A 27,766-nucleotide genomic window follows, 5' to 3' on the forward strand; every position below is an offset into this window, starting at 1 on the left:
GCTGATTTGACATCATTCATGTTTAAAATTCATATAACTGCCATAATTCCACAAATGGCAGAATTTTCGATCTACTTGAAAATTTGAAATCACTGGATTTGTAATGGCATCTATTGAAAGTGAACAAATGAGAGAATGTGGCATATGATCAGAACTGTAATTGCAGCACTACAGCGGTGGTGAAGGAAATGGAATTTACTTTCCGGATATATCTCCTAAATAATTTACTAATAATATAATGTGTACAGTAGTTTTCATTAAGATGCATTTTTAAAATTATTCTTTAAATTTATTACAATTCTTTTATAAATTTCTTATTTCCCTACACTGCTCTGCATTTATAACACATAATAATTAATTTAGTTTTTAAAATTTAGTATATTTAATTTAGTTTTAATAAAAATAGTTTATTACTTTTGAGATAAACCGAGCTCATGTACAGCTTGAAGTACAGTTTCAAGAGTAGATTTTTCATCCTTAAGGATTTGAGTAGCAAGTCTTTGTAGAACTAAAGCAATATTATATAAAATAACTGTATCCTGTGGAGCCACTCTTCTCGCCTGTAAAACAATGAAATAAATGTTTAATTATTCAAATACATCGGTACATGAGTAATTTAATTGAATGCTTTACTAGAAATAATTAATTATTAATATTAACACTTACCTTTAGTAATATTATTTTTGATTCCTTTAATTTTCCAGCTTTAAAATAGGCTCGTGCTAAATATAATAAAACTTCTACATGGTGATATCTATAAAACTTCCTCAAGCAATTTTCATACTGAAAATAAAAATAAATCGATAATTATTTAACTACAAATTCATATAAAAAAAATTATAAAATGCATACTATGCATACTATAAAATGAAACTTCATTTAAAATCCTATAAAAACCAATATTACTGGTAAGCTTTTGCTTAAATGAGACATCAGCTCTTTATAATATAATGCACTGCCTAGAAACACTAATAAAAATATTACCAGCAGTTTTATCTATTACACACAGCCACACAAAATAAATTTATCATGTAAAGGACCCATGTTCAAAACAAACAACATAAAAAATGTAAAATGAAGATGTAAGAAGGACCTGAGAAGAAACAATAAACAAGGGGCCAGTAGAGACCTGAATAGAAAACAGAAGTAAAACCTACTACTTATTGGAGCAAAACTAACCGGTTAGCTGCTTGCAGAATACAACCCACAACCAACCTATCAACTATACATATTTTCATGTACAAATGCCTTAAAGGTTCTTGAACTTAAACTTGTGATACAGTGCTGCATAATAACTGTACTTGAGAAGAATAAAATGTACTATCACAGGCAGTACTAATCACAAATGGTAGAAATGAAAGAATTATCACAAAAAAATCTGTGTATTCTGAACGGCCTGTAAAAACTAACTACATGCAAACTTCTTTGCAGTTTATGACTCATTCATTCATTGACTGGATTTTTTAAATGACCAGAAATCCAACAGAAGATGACACAAATATTACCTACTATGTATTCTACAAATCCTGTAGGATTCTACAAATACATAATTCTGTAGGATTTGTAGAATACATAGCACAGATTTATCAGTTTATTACTCGAGTAGTCATACCTTAAAAGCTTTTCCTTATAATATTTAAGTATTCTACTTCATTTTAATTGTTATTAATTTTCATTTTTCTTAGTTAGCAAATGCATGATTATTCCTTATTATGTGTTCAACGACATTACACAAGTTAATTGTTTTTGTTCATTCACATACATTCATCACTATCTGACTTTAAATGAAATTTACCTTCCCTACAGTTTTATTAATTATATTTTATTTTGGTTAAATTTTATCTTAAGATGCCTTACTGACTGAATAGTTTGGTGTCTTACTAATAAATAAATTTTAAAGTTTGTTTGCTACTCAATAACACAAAAAATACTGAACTGATTTCAATGAATCTTTTCTCAAATTCTTTATTTTTTTTTATAGAGAATTATAAAGGCTACAAAAAACTCAATATATATTAATTTTTTAAGAAATTATGCAGTTTCAAAAAAATGTAATTTATTAAATGTGTAAATTTTTCATTCGGTGAGTACTAATGCACCGATTTTGAAGAATTTTCTTTTATTTACTTTATTTTTATAGGCTACATTGTTTGCCAATTTGAAATATTTTGTCACTGGATTTACATGGTGTTATATTTTTCCTTCAGAATCTTTTTTAAGAAAATCATTGTTTTATTATTATAATTATTAAAATAATAAATTCAAGTGTAAGTTTACAGAATTTTATGAAACAAAATGTACATTTTGTTATATAATCATTTTATTGAATGTAAGGATTAATCAATGTGGAGTGTAGAAGAATAAAGTTAGAGGATAAGATGGTAGAAGAAAAGGCCAAGATTATTATGTACAAAGTATGTTGATTATGTTTACGTGTCTGGTATGTTATATATCAACAATAACAAATTGTGCAAAGAGATGGAAGATGAAAGAAATGGATTGGAACAGGGTTCAGGTTCAGGAAAAATATTCCCAAGAGCAGTAAAAAGGAATACAGAAGGAGGAAAATAAGAAACAAATATAACAAATCACCTTTTAACAGCAGTAGGCAGTTTAAAGAGAAATTTGAGAGAACGACAGTTAAATGGATACGGATAAGTCATTCCTTTCGCTTGTGGCTGCCTAGATTACCAAATTTATTCTCTTTGATTTTTATCTTTGGAGTTACTTAAAAGAAAAAATTTAAAGAAATAACACTCTCACGTTTGAATAACTCAAACAGAACATCAAAGATGAAATATCCCTTATTAGTGGAAGAGCCATTAAAAGATAGCAATCAACTTTAAGAACATGTTTGCTCTGTACTATGTAGACAAGTCAAGTCTTTTCTTTAGCTGAACATTTTCAGGATTTATTGATATACGGTAAAATACTTTTATTATAATTTAAAAGAAGCCAGTATTACTTTAATATTTTGATAAAAATGTTTCTTAGTACTATTGGCTTCCAGTAAAAAAAAAGTATGCTTACATTTTTCCAACATCATACTACTGTATTATAAATTATAATAAAAATATTACATCAAAAACAAAAAAATAGAATTCAAAAGTTTTAATATAATAATAATAATAATGTATAAGATGGGTCAGGAAAAGTTTATTCAACTTTAAATGCAAAAGTAAAACAAGGTCTTTTAAATTTCAAATGGAATGTATCAAACCAAACATGTTCCTACCATTTTGATCAGTCACCTTTTGCAATTTCTGAGGTAAAATCATAATTCTGTCGCTATAGAACTTTTGTATTTTCTGGAAGTGATTTTCATAGGCCTCTTTTAAATCAATTTTATATTGTTCTGTGCTGTCCAACGGTGCAAGGTCAGACACCATCAAAACTTCCCAGCCAAGCTCTTTCAAATTTCAACGGGTCACCGAAGATGTGCGGGGCTATAATGGAAGAAAACACTTTTCCTACTTGTTATGTGTGATCGCTTTATTTCAACCGCTTGGCATAATCTTTCCAGTTATTGACAGTAGAGGTTAGAATCAATCATTTGACCATGGCAGCAGCTTGTAGGAAACAATCCCTTTCCGATCCCACACACAGCATCACTATTTTTGGTACCAATCTTGGCTTTTCCACAGTATGTGGAACTTCACCTCGTTTCAACCTTTCTGTACATTACTGTTATACGTGAACCATTTTTCATTGTCCGTAATGAGCTGTTTCAAAAACGGTTTGCTTTCATTCCACTTTAGTAATGATTTGCAGATGGAAATTCAGTCCGTTAAATTTTTCATTGTTAAATCATATGGCAATCAAACATCAAATTTTTTTCCACATAACTTTCTTCAAACGGTTTAAAATTGTCTTGCGTTCTTTGTTTAGTTGTTACTGATATCATTATGGCTAATGTGCCATTCTTACTCTGTTTTTCCATGATTTTATCAACTTTTTCAATCATTAGCTGACCAGAGCTATGTACATCATTGACATCAAAATTTCTAGACTGAGCCTTGTGTCTAACGAACTGGTATGATATCATGTCCATATACATCACAAATTTTTTTTTAGAAGCCTGAATAGCATTCTTCCCATTTTTTGTAATAAAAATTAAAAATATATCATATTTCTTCTTTATTTTCAAGATGCAATAACTTTTAAATAAATAAACTAATATAATTATAACTTTTCTAAAAAATACTCAGTGATATGTCGCCTTTCAGAAGAACACAAGTACTGCCAGATTTGATCAATATAACCAGAGTTATGTGATTTTAAAGTCATCAATTGGGAGAAGGGAGAATATTCTCCCCAATCCCAATATATATATATATACCTTCACACACATAAAAGATATTTACAAAAACATATATATTAAAACATTAATTATTACATACCATCTGTATTGCACTAACAAACTGTTTCTGTTCAACATATATATGAGCAATATTTAACCAAACATCACAGAAATCAGCTGTTGCTTCTCTAACTTGAGCAAATATATCTCTAGCTTCATTTACACATCCTTTATGCGCCAACACAGCTCCTACATCAAAGAAAAACTTCATAAATTTCTTAAAATATCAATATTTTCAAGAACTTTCATGTTTTTCTTGTCTTTATTTTTGTTAATCTGAAATATTTCAATAACCATTATCTATATTTTATATCTAGTATTAAAGGAAGTTTATTATATATTAATCTATTTCAGTAATTTTTTTTTGTTAAGAAAAAAATCTGGAAAAATCCAACTGAAAAATTAAACTAATCAACAATTTAATAGTTCATTGATTCTTAGGAACAATTACACTTATCTGCGCCATCACATTCTGAACCTTAGTAGTGAAATTTTGTGAGTCTGAAAAATCATTATGTAATCTTCATCAAAAATACTAAATCATAGATGATTTTATTCTCTTGAATATTATTATTAATAAAACACTATTGAAAAAATGATTCAACATAAGTACTAATATAAATAAGAAAACAGAATGCATCATTTTTCTACGACATACAAAATGAACAGCAATCCAATTCCAAAAAATAAATGGGATCACATTTACACAAAATAGTAAAATACTGCTGTCCTACAGTTGATGAATAACACGGTCAAATTATGTTCTACGCTGAAAGAAAAAATAAATAAACCATGCAATTGTGCACTCTGTAAATTTAGCAATGGCTAACACCACTACTGTATAAGCTCTATTTAACGGGACAAAATTTTAAAGTGATTACCAATTTATTGATAAATAAACTGATGACCACTAATTCTACTTTTAAAAAGGATAAATTTTAATAAGCATTCATATTTTTTTACTGTGACATCCTAAATAGTATAAAATTACAACTCACTCAAATATCACACGGCAGATCGTGTGTTGTCTATAAAGAAATACAATGTTGAAATTAAATTACTATAAATAAATTGGCAACATTTTCTTTGACATATATTCAAGTTAAGACTCGTATTAAATTTTAGATTCAGGATAAGACTGTAAACTTACCCTGATTTATCTCAAATCAGAGATAGTATCTAATTGATCGACCTCCTTGTATGAATGTCACAGGGATTAGGCCAAACAATGCTGTGGTTGCATCAGGCTGGCACCTTCTAGCTGCTCACTGCTGAGGTGATTTACTCGGTAAAGTTTATGGTAAACTTACTTGTATAAGTTTTTGAGGTATCCTACTCATCATAAGTGATAAAATTCCTTTTTTAAAAACCTTGCATCAAAAAATGTTTTCAGTCATCTGTCATTCAGATGACTGAACTTTATATTAATACATTATGTGACCTCTTCTAATATTTAATTTTACGTACTTAATTTTATTCTAACATTTTACATCATTATTTTATGATAATATTTGTTTTAAAATATTTCAAAAGTTTTTTTGTTGTTGATAAACCGTGACCTTTTGGAATAAAATTTAATTAATAGAAATTTTAATTAAGTAAACGAAGATTTAACGAATAAATTACAAAAGGCTTTTAGAACCTTAATGATCAATTTGCTTTATAGAAATTTACTTATGTTTAATTTTATTGGTTTATAATTATAATAATATGATGAAAAAATCAGCGATGCTCAAAATAGTAAATTACCTGTGACAAAATATGAGTCAACATATTATTTTGATTACTTTCCCTTCTTTCTATCTGGAACAGTATTTCAGTTCAGAGAAAGCTGAGGGGGTAAAATACATTATAAGCAGGAAACAAGTAATGGTTTTTTATCCAGAATCCATCTTCTCTTCCTTCAATACGGTGATATAATAATCAAAAACTTGATACCTTAAAGCAAATAATCAGATTTAATTTAAACCGATATCAGTCATTCAGAAAACATTTTTTTTTCTATTTCCAGTTGTTCATCTATCAATCAGAAAGCTTTTTACAATCATCAGAACAGATAGAACCAGATGAGTAATTATAAACTTAAAACATAAAAATTATTCTGCATACAAACCTATTCTAATTAAAGTCAAGTAGTTAGAAACTGTCTTCTGTTTGAATCTTAATGTTAATATACACCTGTGATAAGGACATAAGTTAGAGTAATAAACAGAAAATCTTTGAAGTCTTATCATAATGATAACTATTAATAAACAAACAACTATCGACTAACCGATTCCGTTAGTAGCCCAGATGTTCCTAGGATCATTTCTCAATACTTTATTATACATAGCTAATGCTCTATCTTGATGCACTTTTTCTCTACTTTTATCTTTCGTGGGCTGATGTAGTGTCTGAAGCCATACATTACCTAATGCTATTTGAGAATAAGCATCATTCGATGTAGCTGGATTCTGTAAAAAAACGATATGCCACAGTTTTAAAAACTATAAAGAACATACTACTACAAGAAATTAAAAATGTTAAAATTCCTTCTTTAAATTGTTATAACTGTTTTATTAAGAAAGCTTAATAATAAAATATCACAAAAGAATCATAAAGCCAAAACTGAATAAAATGTTGCATATTAAAAAATTAATTTTATCCACCTCATTTAAGTCTAAAAATAAAAACTCCACAAGAAAGATAATATTACTGTTTAAATATATTGTCTAATGTGTTGCAATAAATAACTAAATCAATAAACACATCGCATTAAAAGCAAGCTCAATGTAAATGTAAATAATTTACATAAAAAGCATTTTTCAAATCCATGGATCCAATATCGGTTATTAATATAATATCCCTGGCAACAAATTACTGTCACCATAATTATGTTAAAACTAATAGTTGTCAAGTTCAACTGAATTAAAACTGTTATAAATAAGCCAGCTATCAAGATAGGGGTGACAATTTAAATAATTTGTTATTTTCAAAATTTACTTGTTCAATTAAAAGCTTGCATTTATGTTTATATATAACTGTTCTTTTTCTCAAATATTCCAGTTTATTATTATTTGTTTCTAATACTTTTACATTTTTCTATATTTGTTATTGTATGTTTGTATAATGAGGAGATCCATCAACATCTGAAAAATTCTTTCTTTCACTACTTTGCTGCCTATTACTATAGCAGAGCTATTAGCTGTAGAAGGTAAAGCATGGTAATTGATCCAATTTGAGCATCTGAGATTTTTACTGGATCTTTATGTTTTGACACCTATAATACCCAAAAAACCGAATAAAAATTTTCTGGATCTTCATATATACATGTGTGTGCTTGGGGTGTTGGCCTCTAAATCACTTTTTATCTCCAGAACTACTTGACCGATTTTGACCAAACTTGGTCAGATTACTTCTATATATGGGGCATTGTTGCCAATAAATTTTCAACTTAAAAGGTTAAGGGGGTGAGGCTGTACAGCAAGGTCACCATCAGTATCTCGAGATTTCACCTAATTAAGGTCTTATTTTTCTTAGGCACATTTGTTAACAATTAAAAAATAATATTTCCAAAAAATCTTTTTTTGCAAAATTGCATTCCCACCCCAAAAAATTCTCTAAGTAAACTAGTGACTAAGTGGGTACAGTGTGTCATTAGTACCCCCTCTCACCACAAGTAGTGATAGTGTAGCACTGATGTCCAGCTGCTGTAGTTTCCAGCACCAGCCATGTTGTAACGTCACAGATGAGCGGTAGAATTAAATAAATGAATATTTAAAGTGTAAAAAAGTACTTAAAAGTGAATGCTAGTACTGTCACACCTGCACGAATGAAATACTGTACGTGTGCTCACTTTAGTTAGAATCAGTGAATTAAATAAACAAAAAATATTATATTTAAATAAAATGATAAATATTTTAAATTAAGCTGTGTATGAATATGTATATAAGTCATGTAGCAGAAAAAAGTTGCGTGGTGGGAAAGTCCTACAAATATGTTAGATTTTTGTTTGTTTTGTTTGCTCTTAAGTGTTTTAAATATCTCTGTAAAAATACAACCTATTAAATTTAATAAATCTATACATATATATCTTTATAATTATTACAATTAATTTTATTATGTCACTACATTAAAAAATTTATCTTGCATTGGAATTTTAATAAGATTTAAAATATTTTTATTTAAAAATGTATCCCTGCATTTTCATGTAACAAAGATGGAGGCGCCTTCCTTGGTAAAATATTCCAGAGGTAAACTAGTCCCCTGTTCAGATCTTCGGGTAGGGACTACTAAGGAAGGGGTCACCAGAAAATTAAAAAAATAACATTCTCAACTCAGAGCAAGGAATGTTATAAATCTATTAAAGGTTGGTAGGTTAGAAAATTTAAAGAAGGGAAATAGATAGATTAAATGTAGATGAATGTAGAAACTGGTGTTATAGAGGAAGAAGAGAAGTCAAAGAGGATGAAAAAGGAGATACAATACTGAGATCTGAATTTAAGAGAGCAATAAAAGATTTGAATGGCAGAATGGCTCCTGGGATAGACTGGATACCTGCAGAATTACTGTGCAGTGCAGGGGAAGAAGCAATAGATAGATTATACAAACTGGAGTGTAATATTTACAAAAAAGGGGAAGTTCCATCGGACTTCACAAAAAAAGTGTTATTATCATGGTACCAAAGAAAGCAGGAGTAGATAAATGTGAAGAATACAGAACAATTAGCTTAACTACTCATGCATCGAAAATATTAACTAGAATTCTGAACAGAAGAATTGAGAGGAAAGTGGAAGAAGTGTTAGGAGAAGACCAACCAGGTTTCAGGAAAAGTATAGGGGCAAGGAAGTAATTTTAGCGCTCAGATTAATAGTGAAGGAAATTTAAAGAAAAACAAACCAACATAGATGGAATTTATAGACTTCGAAAAGGCATTTGATAATGTACACTAGAATAAAAAGTTCAGCATTTTAAAAATTTAGGATTCAAGTATAAAGATAGAAGAACTATTGCTAACATTTACAGGAACCAAAATGCAACAGTAATAATCGAAGAACATAAGAAAGAAGCTGTAATACAACAGGGAGTCCAACAAGGGTGTTCCCTATCCCCGTTACCTTTTAATCTTTACATAGAACTAGCAGTGATGTTAAAGAATAACTTATATCTGACGTACAAGTACAAGGTGAAAAGATAAAGAATGCTATGATTTGCTGATTATATAGTAATTTTAGCTGAGAGTAAAAGAGATTTGGAAGAAACAATGAATGGGATGGATGAAGTCCTATGCAAGAACAACCGCAAGAAAATAAACAAAAACAAAATGAAAGTAATGAAATATAGTAGAAATAATGTAGATGGAACACTGAATATAAAAATAGGGACAGAAAAGATTATGGAGGTAGAAGAATTTTGTTATTTAGAAAGTAGAATTACTAAAGATGGACGAAGCAAGAGTGATATAAAATGCTGAATAGCACAGGCGAAACGAGCCTTCAGTCAGAAATATAATTTGTTTACAGCAAAAATGAATTTAAACGTCAGGAAAACATTTTTGAAAGTATATGTTTGGAGTGTAGCTTTATATGAAACTGAAACTTGGATTGGAGTACTTGAGAAGAAAAGATCAGAAATCTTTGAAATGTGGTGCTACAGCAGCATGTTAAAAATCAGATGGGTGGATTAAGTGAGAAATGATGAGGTATTGCGGTAAATTGATGTAGAAAGAAGCATTCGGAAAAATATAGTTAAAAGAAGAGACTTATACGCCATATATTAAGGCATCCTGGAATAGTCGCTTTGATATTGGATGGACAGGTAGATGGGAAAAATTGTGCAGGCAGGCAATGTTTGGAATATGTAAAACAAATTGTTATGGATGTAAGATGAAGGGGGTATACCGAAATGAAATGACTGGCATTAGATACGAAGAATCTTGGAGAGCTGCATTAAACCAGTCAAATGATTGGAGACAAAAAAAAAATAAGCACAGTAATAGATAACTTTGAAAAAGTATATTAGTAATGTCTGTATTACATATAATCCATTTTTCCATATTTCTGATCAATGTTATTAATAATTTTTTTTTTTAGTCTCTGGGAACACTATTAGGTATTGCTTCAGATAAAAAGATGAAATGTCAGTTTTGAAGTGTGTCAAAATGGCATGCTTGACTGGGATTCGAACCTGAGTCTTTTAGATGAAAGATCAAGACGCTACCACTTGTGCCACAGAGGCCAGTGATCAATGTTTTAACATGATTATAGATAAAGTATTGTGGAATGAATTTAATCAACCTACATGATGTGTATAAAATTTGTCTTCTGCAGATATTTAAATTTATGTTGGGTAATTCAAAATCACCATTCAATGGTCACAGGTTATATTTTTTTTCACAAGGGGTAAATAATGTCTTATTATTATTATTATTAATGTATAATAACAAACTTTTAATGTCGAGTTGCCTGATCATTAAAACTTTAAATTCCATAAAAAATGATGCAATTTATTTTTGAAAGACTTTCTGGTTACACCAAAACGTTTTTCAATTAAATCATATTAAGCTCTATTTGTATCTTTATGATAAAATAATTCCTTTTTATTGAAAGACAATAACCAAAATTATGAATTCTTTCTTTTTTATATTTTTAAATAAAAATATTTATTTCTAATTTTATGATACATAGTAAAAAAAAAAAAGAAGACTATTTTGTATGAATGTGTAACCAAAAATGTTCAATTAGCTAGCTTCTACTTGACTGATTATATTTTTGAAGTCAAGATGCTCAACAAAATAAAACAATAACCAAAATTTTTAATAATACTATATCATCATAATTTCAAAAAATATGTTTTCAAATCTTTGAAAATTTGGTTTTCATGCATCAGGAGAGGGACCATCACAAAATGGGACTTTTTGAAATTACATCTGAAAGCTTTTTTAATGTTAAAAATTTCACTAAAATTGGCTTTAAATAAATTAAAATGTTAATAAAAATAACTGGGGACTCCCCATCAGGGGAGGGGTATTAAGTTATTTTAATGACTTTGTTGTTTTATAAAATACGTTTTGAGCATTAAAAATTTATAATAGCGAAAACATTATTTTTCTATTTTGGGGACCTGATACTCAAGGGGAGGTGTTTGGGGAAAATTAATTTTTAATAAAATTATCCCTAAGGGGTGATAGTAAATTTAAAAATAAATTTTTAAAACTATTTAAAAAATACAAAGATAATGCAGCCATAATTATAAATAAACAAAGTTCTAATTTTCTAGGAAAGGAGTGAATTTATTATAATTTTTTAATTTATTAGAATTTTTTATAATCTTTTTTTTCCAAAAATTACTAAAGAGTATGAGCTATCAAAAAATTAATCTTTTGTATCTGGGAGCATTGGGATAAAAGATTTATTTGTAAATTATTTAATTCCTTTCTTTTTTCTTTTTCTGTTTAGGCTCTGGAACCATGTAAGGTATTACTTCAGAGGATATGTATGAATATTAATGAAGTGTGTAGTCTTGTGCAGTCTCAGGTTGACCATTTCTGAGACATGTGGTTAACTGAAACCCAACCACCAAAGAACACCGGTATCCATGATCTAGTAATAAAATCTGTAAAAAAGTAACTGCCTTTACTAGGATTTGAACTTTAGAACTCTCCCCTTTGAAATCAGCTTGTTTGTGATGACAAGTTCACCACAAGACCAAACCGGTGAATTATTTAATTTATTAAAAATGTATTTTTTTGTTTAAAAAAGTCTCCTTAAGGCACGAAAATTAAAATTTTTTAGATCTTTTTACTGATCTATATACTTTCCTGTTACAGCTATAGGTACTATAACACAGAGTTATTTTTTAGTCCTGTTACCCAATTTTAAATGTAATTTAAGAAAGGGAAATTAGGTGGAATAAAAAAATGTATTTGTTACGTACAAAAGAGATTTAATAAAAAGCTATTACTTACATAATTGTTAAAGAATATGCTCAAAATGCCCACCCCTTGCGGTTATACACGCACAGACTCTTTTCAGCATATTACCCTTTTCAAGAGTTGCATTGGAAATATTTGTGATTAAGTCTGTAATATTGACTAAGTTCATCAATAGTGAGAGGATTGTTTTTGAAGGCCTCAGACTTAATATAGCCCCAGGAGATGGGAGGTCTGGGGACCTTGGAGGCCATAAGCCCTTGCTTACTATTCGATCATCAAAGAACTCTTACAGAAAACCCATGGTTTCTCCGAGACGTGTGGCATGTAGCGCCATCTTGCTGAAACCAGCAATACCGTTCTTGAGGTTCAGGAGGGACACAAATTGGTGCACAATATTCCTGTATACTTCACCATTTACTGTCTGTTCGAAGAATATGGGTTCGACTATACAATGATGAGATATCGCACACCACACACCAATTTTTTCAGGATGCAAAGATTTGTCTTGTAAAGCATTAGGATTTTCAACCGCCCAAATTAAACAGTTTTGACTGTTCACATAACCATCGAGATGGATCTAAGCTTCATCACTAAAGAACACTGTGTTTAAAAATTAGATTCCATTATCGTTTGCGAGAGACCTAAACCAACGGCAATATTGCAATCGCTTGTTTGAATTTGGAGGCTAAAGCTCTTGGACTAATCGTATGTGATACGGATACAATTTCAATTTTTTAGCAGCTTTCTGAACACTCGAATATGACAAACCAACTTGCGTGGAAAGTTTTCGTAAACATTTCCATGGAAAATTGAGGAATCTTGTTTTCACATTCTCTAAAACGTCATCTATCAAGCGAGTTGGTCGACCACTACGTTTTCTGTCGCAAACACTACCTGTCTCTCAAAATCGGTTTGCTAGCCTAGAAATTGACATTTTTTGTGGCGGAGGAACACTTAACAAATTTAATTTGAAATGATTCTTTTACACTCGCGTATGATTTCGTAGCAAAATATTGTTCAAGAATGAAAACTCGTTATTCTATGGTAAAAGACACTCTATTCGTTAACACGACCGGAAACGGCACAAAAGTTTACAGCTCAAGGAGAATCAACTCACACTGTCGTATCTATACCGGTTGAGTAGCGCTACCAACTTCATGTCACGAAACAAAATTATCCTTTCTTAGAAAAAAATTATCACACATTAACAATTGGGTAACAGGACTAAAAAATCACCTGTAGTATATATTGCTATAGCCGGGAAAATAATATTAATCATCTGTCAACTTACTTAAACAATATTAATAAGAAAATTTCCTATCAAATTACTGAACATAGTTAAATTAACAAAATCCAATCTTTTAATTGAAGTAAAACATGCTTCATAAATTTTAAATAACTACCTTAAGAATTCTTTCAAATTTTTTCTGGCCCGGTTGCCATTCCATTTTTGCCAAATGTAAGTTTCCTAACAAAGACCATGCGTCAGGATGTTCGTTATCGATTCTTAAAGCTTCTTTGAACCAATCAGAAGCTTCGTAAATTTGACCTTTATCTCTTGCCATACAACCTAATCTTAGATAACCTGAAAAGAAGAAAACCGAATTAAAATCAATTGAAACATTTTCAAAATAACTTATATGCTAAGTACGTGTCCATTTCTGATAAAAAGTTATTGCAAACAGTTACACAAAGGGTAACTGCAATCAATATACTTGAACTTTGGCCATCTATGGGAAATGATTTATAAAACATGGGTTTGCATTTTGATACTCCATCTCTAGTTAACGTCTTTCTATTACCGAAAGAATCTTTCAGCGATTCTTACCATTAGGTTACAAGAAAATACAGCTTACTTAGAACAGGATTATATTGCATCCAGATTATAATTTACTAGTATATTATTTTTCCAAGGTTTCTTATTCCTCTTAAAAACCTATATTCTTTTGTTTTGTTTCATTACAATAACTAATTTTTTTTTCATTTCTCCCCTTTCGGCTACAATACTGGATTTAAGTATCTGAAATAATCTTAGGTAATATGTTTCAAACAAATAAATGTAGAAAGTTCCAAAAAATAAATTTCATATTTTTTTATAATTTATTTATCTATATGATTATTTACAATAAATTTTATATATATTTCTTTAGAAAAATCTCAACTATCCCAATTTTGAGATTCCTCAATGAAAACTGATTTACTGATACAATGGTTATTAACTAAATGCAAGAGGTAAGACATCTTTATATTTTGATGTAATGTGTATCTCTGATTGTATTCACTGCTTCATTATATTTACCATTCACATTTGTTCAATTTTTATTTTCTCCCTTCAACATTAGGATTTCTTGGTTTGTTTTTTTTTAATTTAGTTTATTCTTAATTTTATGAATATGTCTTACGTTCTTGTAACAAAAATCAAAGATGATTTTATGATTTAAAATGTTTAAATATTTTTTTTATTTACTTTATTTTCCTAATGTGTCCTTTGCAATCTGTTGAATTTTTTTTTCTTAAAAAAAAAAGGTTTTTTTTGAGGGTGCAAAATGGTTTTATGTTATCATCGCTTGAAACAAACATATATAACAAATAAAACTAAAAACGTAAAAATTAAAGCTAGATCAAAACTGAAGTATTAATACAATTAAAACTTAAAACTAATAATACAGATAAAATATCATTAAAAAACTTAACACTAATACCACAGTCAGAATCTTAAAAATACAAAAAATTTATTTAAAAAGAAACACAAAAATAAAAACAACAAATTATGTAAAATTTACATAAACGTAAATAAAATTTAACAAAGTCTGAGAAGGGTGTAGAGTCTCTTCTCAGGTTAGAGAAAAAAAAACTAATATAAAAACTGTAACAATTAAAAGAAAAAACTACATTAAAAACCTCTTCCTAGTACAAAATATATACACAACAGCATTAACTTTTATGTATAAAAATAATACAATGTAAAAATAGAAACTGATCTAAAACTTCATTATCATTGCCCAGGATTCGACAAATGTTTCTGGGTAATTTAAATTCAAAATGCAAGGTAAAGAATTTAAAATGCAATCCAGAAGGACGTGGTGGACAATTAAATGGCAGTTGCATCTTACACATAATGGTGTGTTTTGTGCTGACATTAGATACCCGTGAGAGACTCTAGTAAGTCCTAACTACAATCAGCAGAGGACCACTTTCTCTTGATGAATTTTTCTACAAGAAGAGTTCCATAGCAACACAATATCTTTGATGTGCCAGAGTTTATTATCCACTGTAGTAATCCAGTTGCCTTGCCACTTTGCCCGAAGGGTGAGTTTTACACAACTAACGAAATCATATGCAGTAATATGAGTGAAGAAGGAAGGTTGACTACATGCATCTAAGCAGCAGAATCTGCATATTCATTACCCGGAATTCCCATGTGGCTAGGGATCCAGCAGAAACTCACTTGTGTTGTGATTGTTTAATTCAGTAATTGTGTTATGGATATAGAGGACAATAGGATGTCTAGAATACAAATCTCCTAAAGCTTGGAGTGGACTACACAAGTTGCTACAAATAAGGATATGACTACTTTGGGTTGATGATATTCAGAGCCTTATTGATAGCATATAGTTCAGCAGTAAAGACACTTTTAATACTAGGTAGTCCAAACATAGAGGTTTGTTCATTAACAAGTGCACATCAACAGAATTGGTTCATCTCTGTATACTGCTGTATCTGGGTTGATCTTGGAGAGAATATGGTGAAACATTTGCTGAAAGATGATAGGCTAAAATTGGTGTTGCTAAGGACTTGCAGCATATCTAGAAGTATGGAACATTTTATTTTTAATTTTTTTATGTGTTTGACCCATGTAAGATGGCTACCAAAAAATAAACCTAAAAACTTAACATTGGGAGAGATGGCAATTAAGTTTCCATTGAAGAAGACTCGTGGAAGAAAAGGGGCCTGCAAGTGAGAAAAGACTATACATTTTGTTTTCTCAGGTGAAAAGGTGAAGCCGGTAATCTTGGACCAAGCTTCAAGGCAAGATATAAGTCTGTCCAACTAGTGAACAATAAACAACCCTACCATGGCCCAATGATATAAGGATGAAAGTATGACATGTAAATGAGGTGTAGTCTTGTAAAAACTCATCCCTGAGATGTTTGGTTAATTGAACCCCAACCACCAAAGTTCACTGTCTAGTATTCAAATCCATATAAAAGTAATTAACTTTTACTAGGATTTAAACCTCAGAACCTTCTACTTTGAAAATCATCTGTTAAAATTGATTTGCAACAATGGTTTGAGTTCACCACTAGATTAGCCTGGTGGGCTATTTAAATAGGATACTGATTACTTTAATGAACAATTCAATTCCATACAGATAGAAAATTTACCAAGATCTAAAAAGATCTTCATTCTTTCATATTCAAAAAGATCTAAACTCATTCTGATTTAGTCAAATTTATCAGATAATACATTTTTTTCAAATTCAACTTATGTGGGAAATAATATTGTGTAAGAATTAAGGAATTAGGAGATTCATTAATATATGAATACTGTTAGAAGCAATTTTACTATTGTTTATTTGAACTATTATATTTTTCAATTGTTCAGTTTATTTTTATTTACTATTGTATATGCAACAATGAAAAAGATTGTATTTTATTTTCAGAATGATAGGGATTTTCTCTATTTTTTTGCAGCATGTATAATGTACCTCTGATAGAGATCTGGCTGCATTCTGCGGTTAATGATTGTGAATTATTTGGTGATAATTTAAGATCTATAATAAACCACATTCTAAATTTGGTACAGTGTGAGTTTAAGTAAGTATCTGAAGTGTGTAGCAAACTATGAACATTCGTGAATAAAGTTGAATAAAGGCGTTTTTCTGCCAATTCTACAATCTGGTTATATACCACATGATTTTTATTATGATAACACTTTGCAGAGTTCATAACAGTGATGTATTCAAAAGTTACTTTGTGAGATGGAGTACACACACCACTATTGAGTAAATGTTTTATCCTAACAAATGGCTTTGCAAAGCCATTTAGCCAAAATGCTAAATTTAAATGAAAATGAAATTTATCATGGTAGAAGTTTTGCAAAACTTCTACCATGTACAATACCTTGTTATATATGTATGCCTGACTTACGATGAGGTTCAATTATGCTGTGTTTGTTGTGCCAGAGTTAGATTTTTTAAAAGCTTTACATATTCAGTATTCAGTTTAATTTTTTCATCTGTCATGACCTAAGACTGTTAGACTGTTTCCTAATTATTTTCCAAGCCCTCTGTTCTATTTCAAATCCTCTAAATAATGATACATTAGTCATCCATTACACAAAATAAATCTTTTTCTTTATCTTTTTCACAACATGGCCAACATCTATTATGAAAAAAAAAAAAAATAAGTCTAGACGAATTGATGCTACTTTAGCGAGGTAGAATAATAGTCTGTCAATACATTAGCAACAGAAAAAATAAGTATGGAATAAAAATTTACACGCTAACGCAACCAGATGGGTTCTCCAATTTCTTGTGGGTCTAAGATCTTTATGCCAAGGGAGGCTAGGAAGATATGAATAAAATTGTCCTTAAGAATAAAGTTGTCCTAATAGATTAGCAGGTGTTGGCTATTCCATCTACTTAAAACAACTTTTATAATAGTGTCCATGTCACAAAATATCTGGATATCAATACATGAACTTAATGTATAATATGAAAAGAAAGTTCCCAATTTCATAAATAAAAGGATACAAAGAAGTGAAGCTGCTCAACAGTTTGTTAATAAAGATGGATACCTTAATATCCATTGTTAATAAAGATACCTTAAAATGGAACGACAAAAATAATAACATTGCAATTTGATGGTACCTACAAGAAGTAAATGTCAAACAAAAAACAGTAAAATGCTATACATTAAAAGATGCAGTGGACAACAATAACATGATGGAGAAAGAAAATTGATCAGCTTTTAGCACACATTATCTTTGTGAGAGGAAAATACTTTGTCGGTACATAAAATTAGGTGTTCACTTTTTCCATATTATCTAGGCCATTTATAAATTAAACTGGTAGGGAATTACAAACAAACCGGTTTCCATAACACATGCATAATAGTCAACTACAAAGCTTAAATAACATCACACACAGTCAGTTACTATTTCATTCTATACCGCTCGAGTATCATGGGGTGAAATATGGAGGCAATTGTTGTAGCTCCTGCCAACTGCAAGGTACATATTGTCATTTGGTTTTTGCAAGCAGAAGGAACATCTATAGCGAAGATCTATTTTCGATGCCAGAAGTTAACAGTAGTAATGTAATGATTGATGGTTCTGAGAGAATGATGCAGGAAGTTCAGGGTAAACTAATGTACACGACAAGGAAAAAAGAAGGCAACAGTCCACGGATAATTTAACTTATAAAAAAAAACAGTCATTCATGATAAATGCCACTTTAAATTTACTGAAATAAGTGAAAATTGTTCTTAATTTTCAAGGTCCACTCTTTATAGAATTGTTACAGACAGACTTCGCATAATAAACAACATACAGATGGCCACAAAATGAAAAGAATGGAAGTGGCATTGATTTTTCTTTAGCAATACAAGAATAAAGGAAGTAAATTTCTTAAAATTCAAATCCAAGAAATTCACTTTAGGTTACGTGTTATTACATGGATTCATTTCATCAATAATTAGACAAAAGAATGGCCTAAACAGTGAATGCATACACACTTTTTGAACAAGCCTAAAAATCAAACAAAAAAATGATCAAAAAAAAATCAACTGTGTTTTTGGGACCATAAAGAAATTTTGTTAGAAGAGTTTATGAAGCTGTAGGACGAGAATGCAGGGGAAGAACAGTTTGGATTCAGAAAAACAAAAAGAACAAAGGAAAGAATAGGGCTGATCAGAATGATTGGAGAGAAATGTTTTGAAAGAGGAAGAGGATTGAGCTTGTGTTTATAGATATGGGAAAGGCATTCGACAGAGTACAGTGGGAAAAATTATTTGAGATTTTGAAAGAAAAGAGTTGATTGGAAGGATAGAGGACTGATCAGAGAATTGTATAAGAAGTAAAATGCAGCTGTGAAAATAAATGAGAATTCCAAAAATGGGTTAGAATTAGGCACAACAGTGATGCAAGGCTGCTTTTTATTACAAACGCTGTTCTTATTTGTGTAAAATTTATAGTTTTGAAGTTTTTGAATTGGTTATGATTTTTAATAAAAAATTAATCTTATTTTATTAGTTTAGTTATATTCATTAAATATGTAGCCCATAAATGTTTATCATAATCATCATTAATTTTTAAGTAAGGGTATTTTTAAAAAAAATTATTGTTCTCTTTTATATAATACATTTTTTTAATTGGCATTTAAATTCAACGATTATACTATTTTTTTTAGTTTTTTACTTACCATAAGATTTATAAAATAAAATCACTTTATTTGCCAAGAGCATGTTAAAATATGAGCTGTCTAGAGATTTGAAATAAATTTAATATTTACTCAGTTTTGATTTTTAAACTTTGTAAATAGAAAGTATTTGTAATTGTACACAGTACTCTTTCTGTTGCCGTAATATAAAATTGCAATTACTAAAAATATTTTGGTTAGCGATTGAATTTTTAACTTTTTAAAAAATCATTAAAAAAAACTAAAAAAAAGAATGATTGTCATTGAAGTGTTTGATTTGGAGCAAATTCTTCTACAATTTAGCCAACTATACATGGGTCAAATCACTTCCAGAGGCTGATTAAACTATAGCGGTGTGGTCAACCTTTCATCACTTTCGTAACTTCCAAAATAATTCCCCGACAACAAGTCATTAACTACAAAATTTTAGAAGTTTTTTTATTGATAGATTAAAAAATATTATTTCTATTTCTGAACTAACTTTTCTGATCTGGCCCCACAATCGAAGTGTTAAGATGTTATCTAGGTATAATAAATACATTACTGGAAAAATTTTATTCTCTTAAAATTTCAAAAAAAGATTATTGTTTTTTTATAATTTAAGTAATTTTATTTTATTTTCTGTTTCTTCTTTTATAATAACGTATTAGAATCTTTTATAATAATGTATTCGATTACAGAGGTTAAACTTTGACCTGGTTTGGGTGAGGGATTATTTTCTTCTTTTCCAGATAGTCATCATCCATCACTCAATATTATTTTTAATATGTCTTGCTTTAAAAACAGTGACTAAAACAGTACGTATTTGTTACGGATGAATAATAGGCATTACAATTAATCTATTTTGTTTCCTGAGAGAATTTGAACGAGATAAGCTTTACACTTATAATAAGATAGTCACTTCATAATGCAGTTCATTTTTTTCAGCTAGTGTGCTACTGTTTGGATACAAGTATTTGTTAACATAAAGTGTCCCTATATTCCAAGTTTCCAAGTCTGTTTACTTTGAATACTATTAGAAATCTTGAGGAAAAAATTTAAATAACTAAAACTAAAAAGAGGAAATATTTACAGATATGTGACAGGTGTAGTGCTTTACAGGGTACTTTAATTCTTTCCTTTAAAGGTAAATGGAAATGTTAAAGGAATTATTTGACATTTTTAGACTTATGTTAAGAGTATATGTTTTATAAGTACTTCAGGACTCTTTTCTTGGAAAAATATATATTATGAATATCATGAAATACTTAGTTGTTTTAGTTGTATTTTTCTAATTGTTTTAGGGAGTAGGTCATATATGATTTTGAAAAAGTCTATCAGATTTCCTGGCAGCTGTGAATATCCAGAACATTAATCGTGTCAGTGAAGATTACGCTCACTGTAATATTAGGAAATTAAAACCATTTTCATTTGATCTTTTCTTTCTTTTTCCTGTTTAGCCTCCGGTAACTATCGTTTAGATAATTCTTCAGAGGATGAATGAGGATGATATGTATGAGTGTAAATGAAGTGTAGTCTTGTACATTCTCAGTTCGACCATTCCTGAGATGTGTGGTTAATTGAAACCCAACCACTAAAGAACACCGGTATCCACAATCTAGTATTCAAATCCGTGTAAAAATAACTGGCTTTACTAGGACTTGAACGCTGGAACACTCGACGTCCAAATCAGCTGATTTAGGAAGACGCATTCACCACTAGACAAACCCGGTGGGTTTAATTTGATCTGGATATGATTCATTTAATCAGCATATATTCGCTTTAAAATGTATATATTTTAAGAGAAATATAAAATTGTTATGGTATTCAAAAATTACATTTGAAATATAATTTCCATATAGTCTCTTATAAGTACTAGTTCTTGAAAAAAATTTTGTATTTGAAGTATTGTATTCATATTATAGGGTTAGCCAGCATGGATTCTAGCCCAGAGGATTGATAAGTTATAACTTATCTAATGCAATTCACCAAAGTCATTATAAAAACCTATAATTAATACAGCATTCCATAAGGTATCATCATATTCCGCTTGATAAATTATTTCAAACTGGATTTAATAAGAAACTAGTAAAATATGTTTTTAGATATAACTTCAAAATAGATGTCATTTTGCCCCATTCTTAATAATTTTCCTTCATTTATTACAGTGCTTCACATGTGCCACAAAATTTCTTACTTGGACTTGCTTATTTTTCGTGCTTACTGATTATTTGTTTCGTCTCAAATACATTCATATTTTAATTTTTACTGAAGTTAAAATATAGAAGTCAATTTGAAAAGAAATCATGATGCTTGGTATCAACAGGAATTAGTTTTAACAGATTAAAATTTAATATCAATAAATGTAATGTATAAGCTGCTTTATGTATAGAAATTTGTTTTGGAACAATAAAAAGTATACATTAAGTTTAACAATTAAACTGATAGAGTTATTAATGTAACAAATTGGATAATGTATTTTGGATGATAAAATGATAAAAAGTTTAACAATATCGATGCATCTAAGATACTTATTTTATTCTAGAATTGAGGCAGTTCATGTATGAAATCACTACTCTAGGATTCTTATATTAAAAAATTAAATTCTTAGATACTTATATTACAATAAAATCAAATTTCTAAAAGAACAGACAGACTGAATTAAAAAACTGCAATAAAAATTAGAAAATGATTCTCATTTAATTTTTCTTTTAATTTTAGCCTTTTCAAATTGGTATCAAAAACAAATAATTAACATCAACTTACTAATTATTCTATTAATAATATTGTTTTACACTTACTTTTATTTCAAATCAGGATAAACCCATAAAAAAAAGAAGCTGAATGAGAGTAGAACCATTATCAAAAAGTGCAAAGGTAAGAAACCCATGTCTTTATAAAAATAAGAAAAGGAATATATAGGAAAGTGACATAAAGAGAGTGCTTTTAAAAGTATGACTAGAATTATGTAATTTTCTTAAATTTTCACATGAAGATATATTGAATATTAAAATTACACAGGTATCTCATAAAGAATTTCAGGACATGTTCCACAAGTAAAAATAAAGAAAAAGTTCATAACATAGATGAAGATTCACTTTGTTCTAAGTTGTAACTTGTGAAAAGTAACACATTCATTTTTGTTTTGAAGGGTAAAGTATAAGCCACACTGAAATTTTGGAACTTAAATTATGGGATAATATGATTGTTTCATATTCTCCTAATTCTTGTCAAGAAGTTAAGAATTATTTGAATACAAGATTTATGAACAACTGAACTGGGTGAGGGGATCAATTATTAATTGACTTCTACGGTTTCTTGACATATGAAATTGTTAGCAATTGAACAATGCATAACTAGAAAAGAAATATTTAAATCTAGTGAATATTGTTTAATCAGTGAAGGAGGGCATTTTGAACAATTACTGTAAGAGTCTATAATATGTTATTTATTTTTAAAAAAAGATTTTGTTTTTAGAAGTTTTAAATGAAATGATTCTCATTTTGGTATAAAATTGTAATGTACTATTTTTTGGACAGTTTAATTTTTTTATAAGTCAAATTTCTTAAACTTTTGTTCATGGTCAGTTGACATTACTTATAAATTTTCTACAGATTATTACAAAATTTTATTTGTTTACTGGCAATTTAAGAGAATTAATGTTATGGCGAACCATCCATAATGATGCTGATGATGGGCTTAATGTCAGAAATGACACAAAATCGCCAAGAGTGGCTTAAAAGTATCAGGAGGGGTGACCCTAAACAGAGAACAAGCCAGGGGATTGACTGAATGTACACATCAAACAAAAACATTGTTTTGTGACATCAATACTAGAGATACAATTCTCGGGCCTATTATTATATTCAATTTTTCAGATAAAAAAACCATATTATCATCACAATTAATACTTTTTTATTTAAAAAAATTACTTTTATTAAAGACCACCTACGTCCTTTATAAAATCAAACAATCATGTTCAGTCAGGCAGGAATAAGGTTTGAATATTCAATTCAAACAAATATGCATACTTACATATGGGTGTAATTACAGTGAACATTGACTGAGGAATTTTTCTATTCAGGGTAAACATATTGCAACTCACAACAGTAAAAAGGGGGTGGAAAATATCTTTACTTTTTCCCCATATACAATTAACTGTACCATTAAGACAAGTATTTTCTGTTGCTTTCAACAAGTTTTATTTGAATAAATAATTCTATAATATTGCTGAAAAATACTTAAATAATATGCAAAGAGAGCAACACAAAATGAATGACCATATATACTAATAAGATTATTTTAAATCTTGTCACAAACATTTTATCATATTACAAATTCATAAATATCAAGAAAAATATAAGTTTTTTCATGAATAAAGATCACAATCGTTTTAGGTTTATAATGTAATTTTATAAGTGTAAGAAATTTACTTATATATATTTACTCTTAAGAATGAATATTTATTTTTAACATAATCAAGAAATCCACTATGATATTATTTTCTGACAAATTATCACATTCATACAATACTTACAGTCAACATAATTAGGATGTTCTTTTAAAATATCTTTGTACAATTTTTCAGCTCGATCAAACTGACAGAGGGCTTCATTTAATCTAGCTAAATTATAAGTAGTGGTTACTGTAATTGAATTATAATACTGAGAATCGTGTTCAGCTTCTACTTTAGCCCTAGCTAGGGATTCCTCAAAATTTTCTTTCGCTTCTTCTAAATTATTTAATCTAAAAAAAAGAAACAAAAATAAAAATTGTTCATATTTAAATAGTGTTTTGCACCATTAAATCAAAGTAACTTACTAAAAGTAATGGAATTTAACGAAGTAAAGAAAATCATTGAAATTAATATTTTTAATATAAAAACTTATTAGAGGCTGTACAATATGTTCATCCTGACCCTGTAGGGAAAGACACCCCACCATGTGACAGTTGCAGTCATCGTGCCACCCCCTCCAAACCTAGCCCTTGAGTTTTACCAGAGGTCATCTTCAAAACCTCGGCAAATGGCATCTCTCAACCTTGTTCTTGCCTCAGTCATGATGCCACCGATGCCAATGCCGCATGTGATATTCCCATCAGTGTACTACTATCCCTAAAAAACAACAAAACTAAAAACAACATATCTTATGTTAGTCTCAAACAAGACTGAGTAAACAAAATAAGGAAAGGAATTGAAATCCACTACCTACCTGAAAGTAAAAGAAGCGAATTCAACATACAATTACAATAAAACAAACTAACAACAAAACTTAGCAACTACAATTCACCTAACTTCTTAGCAACATAATGTTGTTGCCACTCTGATGCGATCAAGTCTATCGGTTTCATGCCTGCAATCATCGAGATTACCTCCAGTGAAATCGTACAGTAGCCACCTGCTACTGTTAAAAGTATAAGGCGTTGAGCCCTCAACAGTATGTCCCGATAGCTTTTAAAGTCTATCTGCCCAAAAGGCGCCGCATATAACATAATTGCATCGAAGATGCTCTTTTACAGGATACTCATGTTCTTACAATTAAGACCCTTGACCACATGCTGAATACCAAAGAAGGCACATCAGGACTTCTCCGCAATGTATGGAAGGTGCTTCTTGAATTGCATTTTCTAACGGAGAAACACCCTGAGGTACTTTTGAGCTCTGGATAGCTACAATTCTCAGACATACTTTTTTAAAGATACATGTGCTCAAAAATTAGTCTGTCCAAAATTTTTCAAAAATTACCACCATATTACCATTTTTATATTTATACAAAGAAGCGTAAAGTCAGTTTCATCTGAATGTAGATTTAAACTGCATGAAGGATAATTGTGGTTTTGCAGTAAGTAGCTATCAGCTTATGTAATAATTGTTCAATTGCTTTTGCATTGGCATTGAAAATTATAGTATTCAAATACAAAAAACAAAACACGTTTCTACACTTTAGTGTTAGAGGGAAAATAATAGAATACTGCTACTGTTACTGCTTATGAAGAATTTTATGTGAATTTTCTAATACTTTATTATTTACCCCTGGACATTTATGTTCTGAAAATCTTGGAGGCGGGAGATATTCCTTGATCAGATAGGTTTACAAATAACAAATTTTACTTCATAAAACAGACCACATGCTGAAAAATATTAAAAAAAGAGGTCTCAAACAATGATCAAAAAGGCTGCTTTTAAGCTGGAAATAACTAGATTATAAATGATTCTAAAGGTATTGAAGTCTAAGTGTTATCAGCAAAGATTACTTCATACTCTTTGCAAAGTAGATGATTTTGACAAAAAGGGTGAAATTTGCGATTAATTTATTATTCATTATGAAGCAGATCCTTTATATCTTTCTAGCTGTGATATGGTCTGATGAAGTACATTTCAAACTGAATGGCCCAGTAAACAGTCACAGTTGTGGTTTATTGATGAATTAAAACTTCTCACATAATTCTGGAGAAGCAAACTTAATGTACTTTAAGTTTATGTTTGATATGGGATTATAAAAAAAAGGTAGTATTGAGGACCTTATTTCTTAAACAAAACTATCACTATGATTCATATTTTGATATATTTTTGACGACTACCAAACTTAGCTAAAAGGAACATAATAATAGATAGTTTGATCCAGTTTTAACTGGATGAGTCGCCACCAAGTACATGTAAATTGATGCCTTGTGATTTAATGTTCTGGGAACTGACAAAGACACTCCAAAATTACCTGACCACCTCATGCTGTGACTGAAAACTGAGTTGATTTTATAACTTTAAACAAAAATTTTATCAGAAAAAATGTGAAAAAAGTGATTAAATATACAGGCAGAAGGAAGACTGAAAATTTTTTTCTGATTTACAAGTAAATGTCATAACTGATTAATTGAAAAACCGTTTTTTGTTGACTAGTCTCTTATTTGACTTTTAGCTCACCTTGATGTAACATAATATATATATATATATATATATATATATATATATATATATACTGTTTCTTAGAATAACTGTCCCATCTAAATTTTTGTTTTATGGTTAGAATAATTTTTTTATTACATTGCCGCTGGATTACTTAATGTATTTACAAGTTACTACTTCTAAATCATTAATCTATAACCTTAACTGTACTCATAAAATAATCCTTTATTCCTTAGTATGGAGGTATACAAGAATTACTGTTAATTTTTTGATTTACAGTAGTTTAGATTTACATTCACAACAGTAGGTATTTAGAAGTACCTACAATTGTACAGATGAGTAATTCAGTGTACAAATTAATAAAAAAATTTTTATTACACTTTTGATTGCAATAAAATTCATATTCATGAATGTAGCACATTGAATTAAGACAGGTATATTTAAAAACAGAACTGAAACATATAGGGATCATCTGAAAAGGAACTATCGATATAATTTTCTTGATCCTCAAATGTTTTTTTTGTTGACATTAGATAAATCTCTATTTTAAATATAAACTTTTAAACAATCTGCTAACAAAGTTATGGAATGTAGAAATTTTACACCATCACAAAAACATGAAACTCTTTATACATAATTTGTATTATTATTTTCTATAAGTTTTCTTTAAAAAAATTGAAACATTCAAGATTAACACAAAGGCTTAATATGGTATAACCAAATTTTTTATATAAAGTGGTTCATACAATATTTCTTCAAAGATTGTGACAAACACTACTGTACTGTAGTCGATCCACTACTTGCAAAGCTTAAAACCAACATCTGTTAATTTATACATAAAACTCCAAGTAAATAAAATATCTATACAAAAGGAAAAATAATATATAAGGATGTTTTTACCTATAATGTAAAGCACCAACATTATTTAATATTTCTGGTGGAATTTCAGCATTAACTTTGTCTTTTAATATTTTAGTCGCAGTGCCATATGCAGCAAGTGCTGCATTTAAATCTGACTGTTCTAATATCTGAGCTAACTCTATCCAAGCTTCAACATCATCTGGGAGTTGTTCTGTTACCTATACAATCAGTAACAATGAATTTTTTCTTAATTTTATAATAAATAATATTAATATTATGTTAATGAAGAGATGATTATGCGATAAGATAAATATATAATCAATTATATAGTCA

General features: G+C 29.3%; 1 protein-coding gene across 1 annotated transcript in view; it reads right to left on the reverse strand.

The window, feature by feature from the left end:
- Positions 1 to 27,766, reverse strand: part of Ctr9 (RNA polymerase-associated protein Ctr9) — a 111,837-nt gene that overhangs the window by 33,367 nt on the left and 50,704 nt on the right. Inside the window, exons 9-15 of the mRNA XM_075372126.1 lie at positions 27,473 to 27,651; positions 24,209 to 24,417; positions 13,676 to 13,857; positions 6,633 to 6,813; positions 4,401 to 4,549; positions 667 to 783; positions 415 to 560 (exon numbers count right to left, since the gene is read on the reverse strand). Of these exons, the coding sequence (XP_075228241.1) occupies positions 415 to 560; positions 667 to 783; positions 4,401 to 4,549; positions 6,633 to 6,813; positions 13,676 to 13,857; positions 24,209 to 24,417; positions 27,473 to 27,651 (1,163 nt within the window). The remainder of the gene's footprint in view (positions 1 to 414; positions 561 to 666; positions 784 to 4,400; positions 4,550 to 6,632; positions 6,814 to 13,675; positions 13,858 to 24,208; positions 24,418 to 27,472; positions 27,652 to 27,766) is intronic.

This window comes from Lycorma delicatula, chromosome 7 (assembly GCF_047948215.1).
Source record: "Lycorma delicatula isolate Av1 chromosome 7, ASM4794821v1, whole genome shotgun sequence".
Taxonomy (NCBI): domain Eukaryota; kingdom Metazoa; phylum Arthropoda; class Insecta; order Hemiptera; family Fulgoridae; genus Lycorma; species Lycorma delicatula.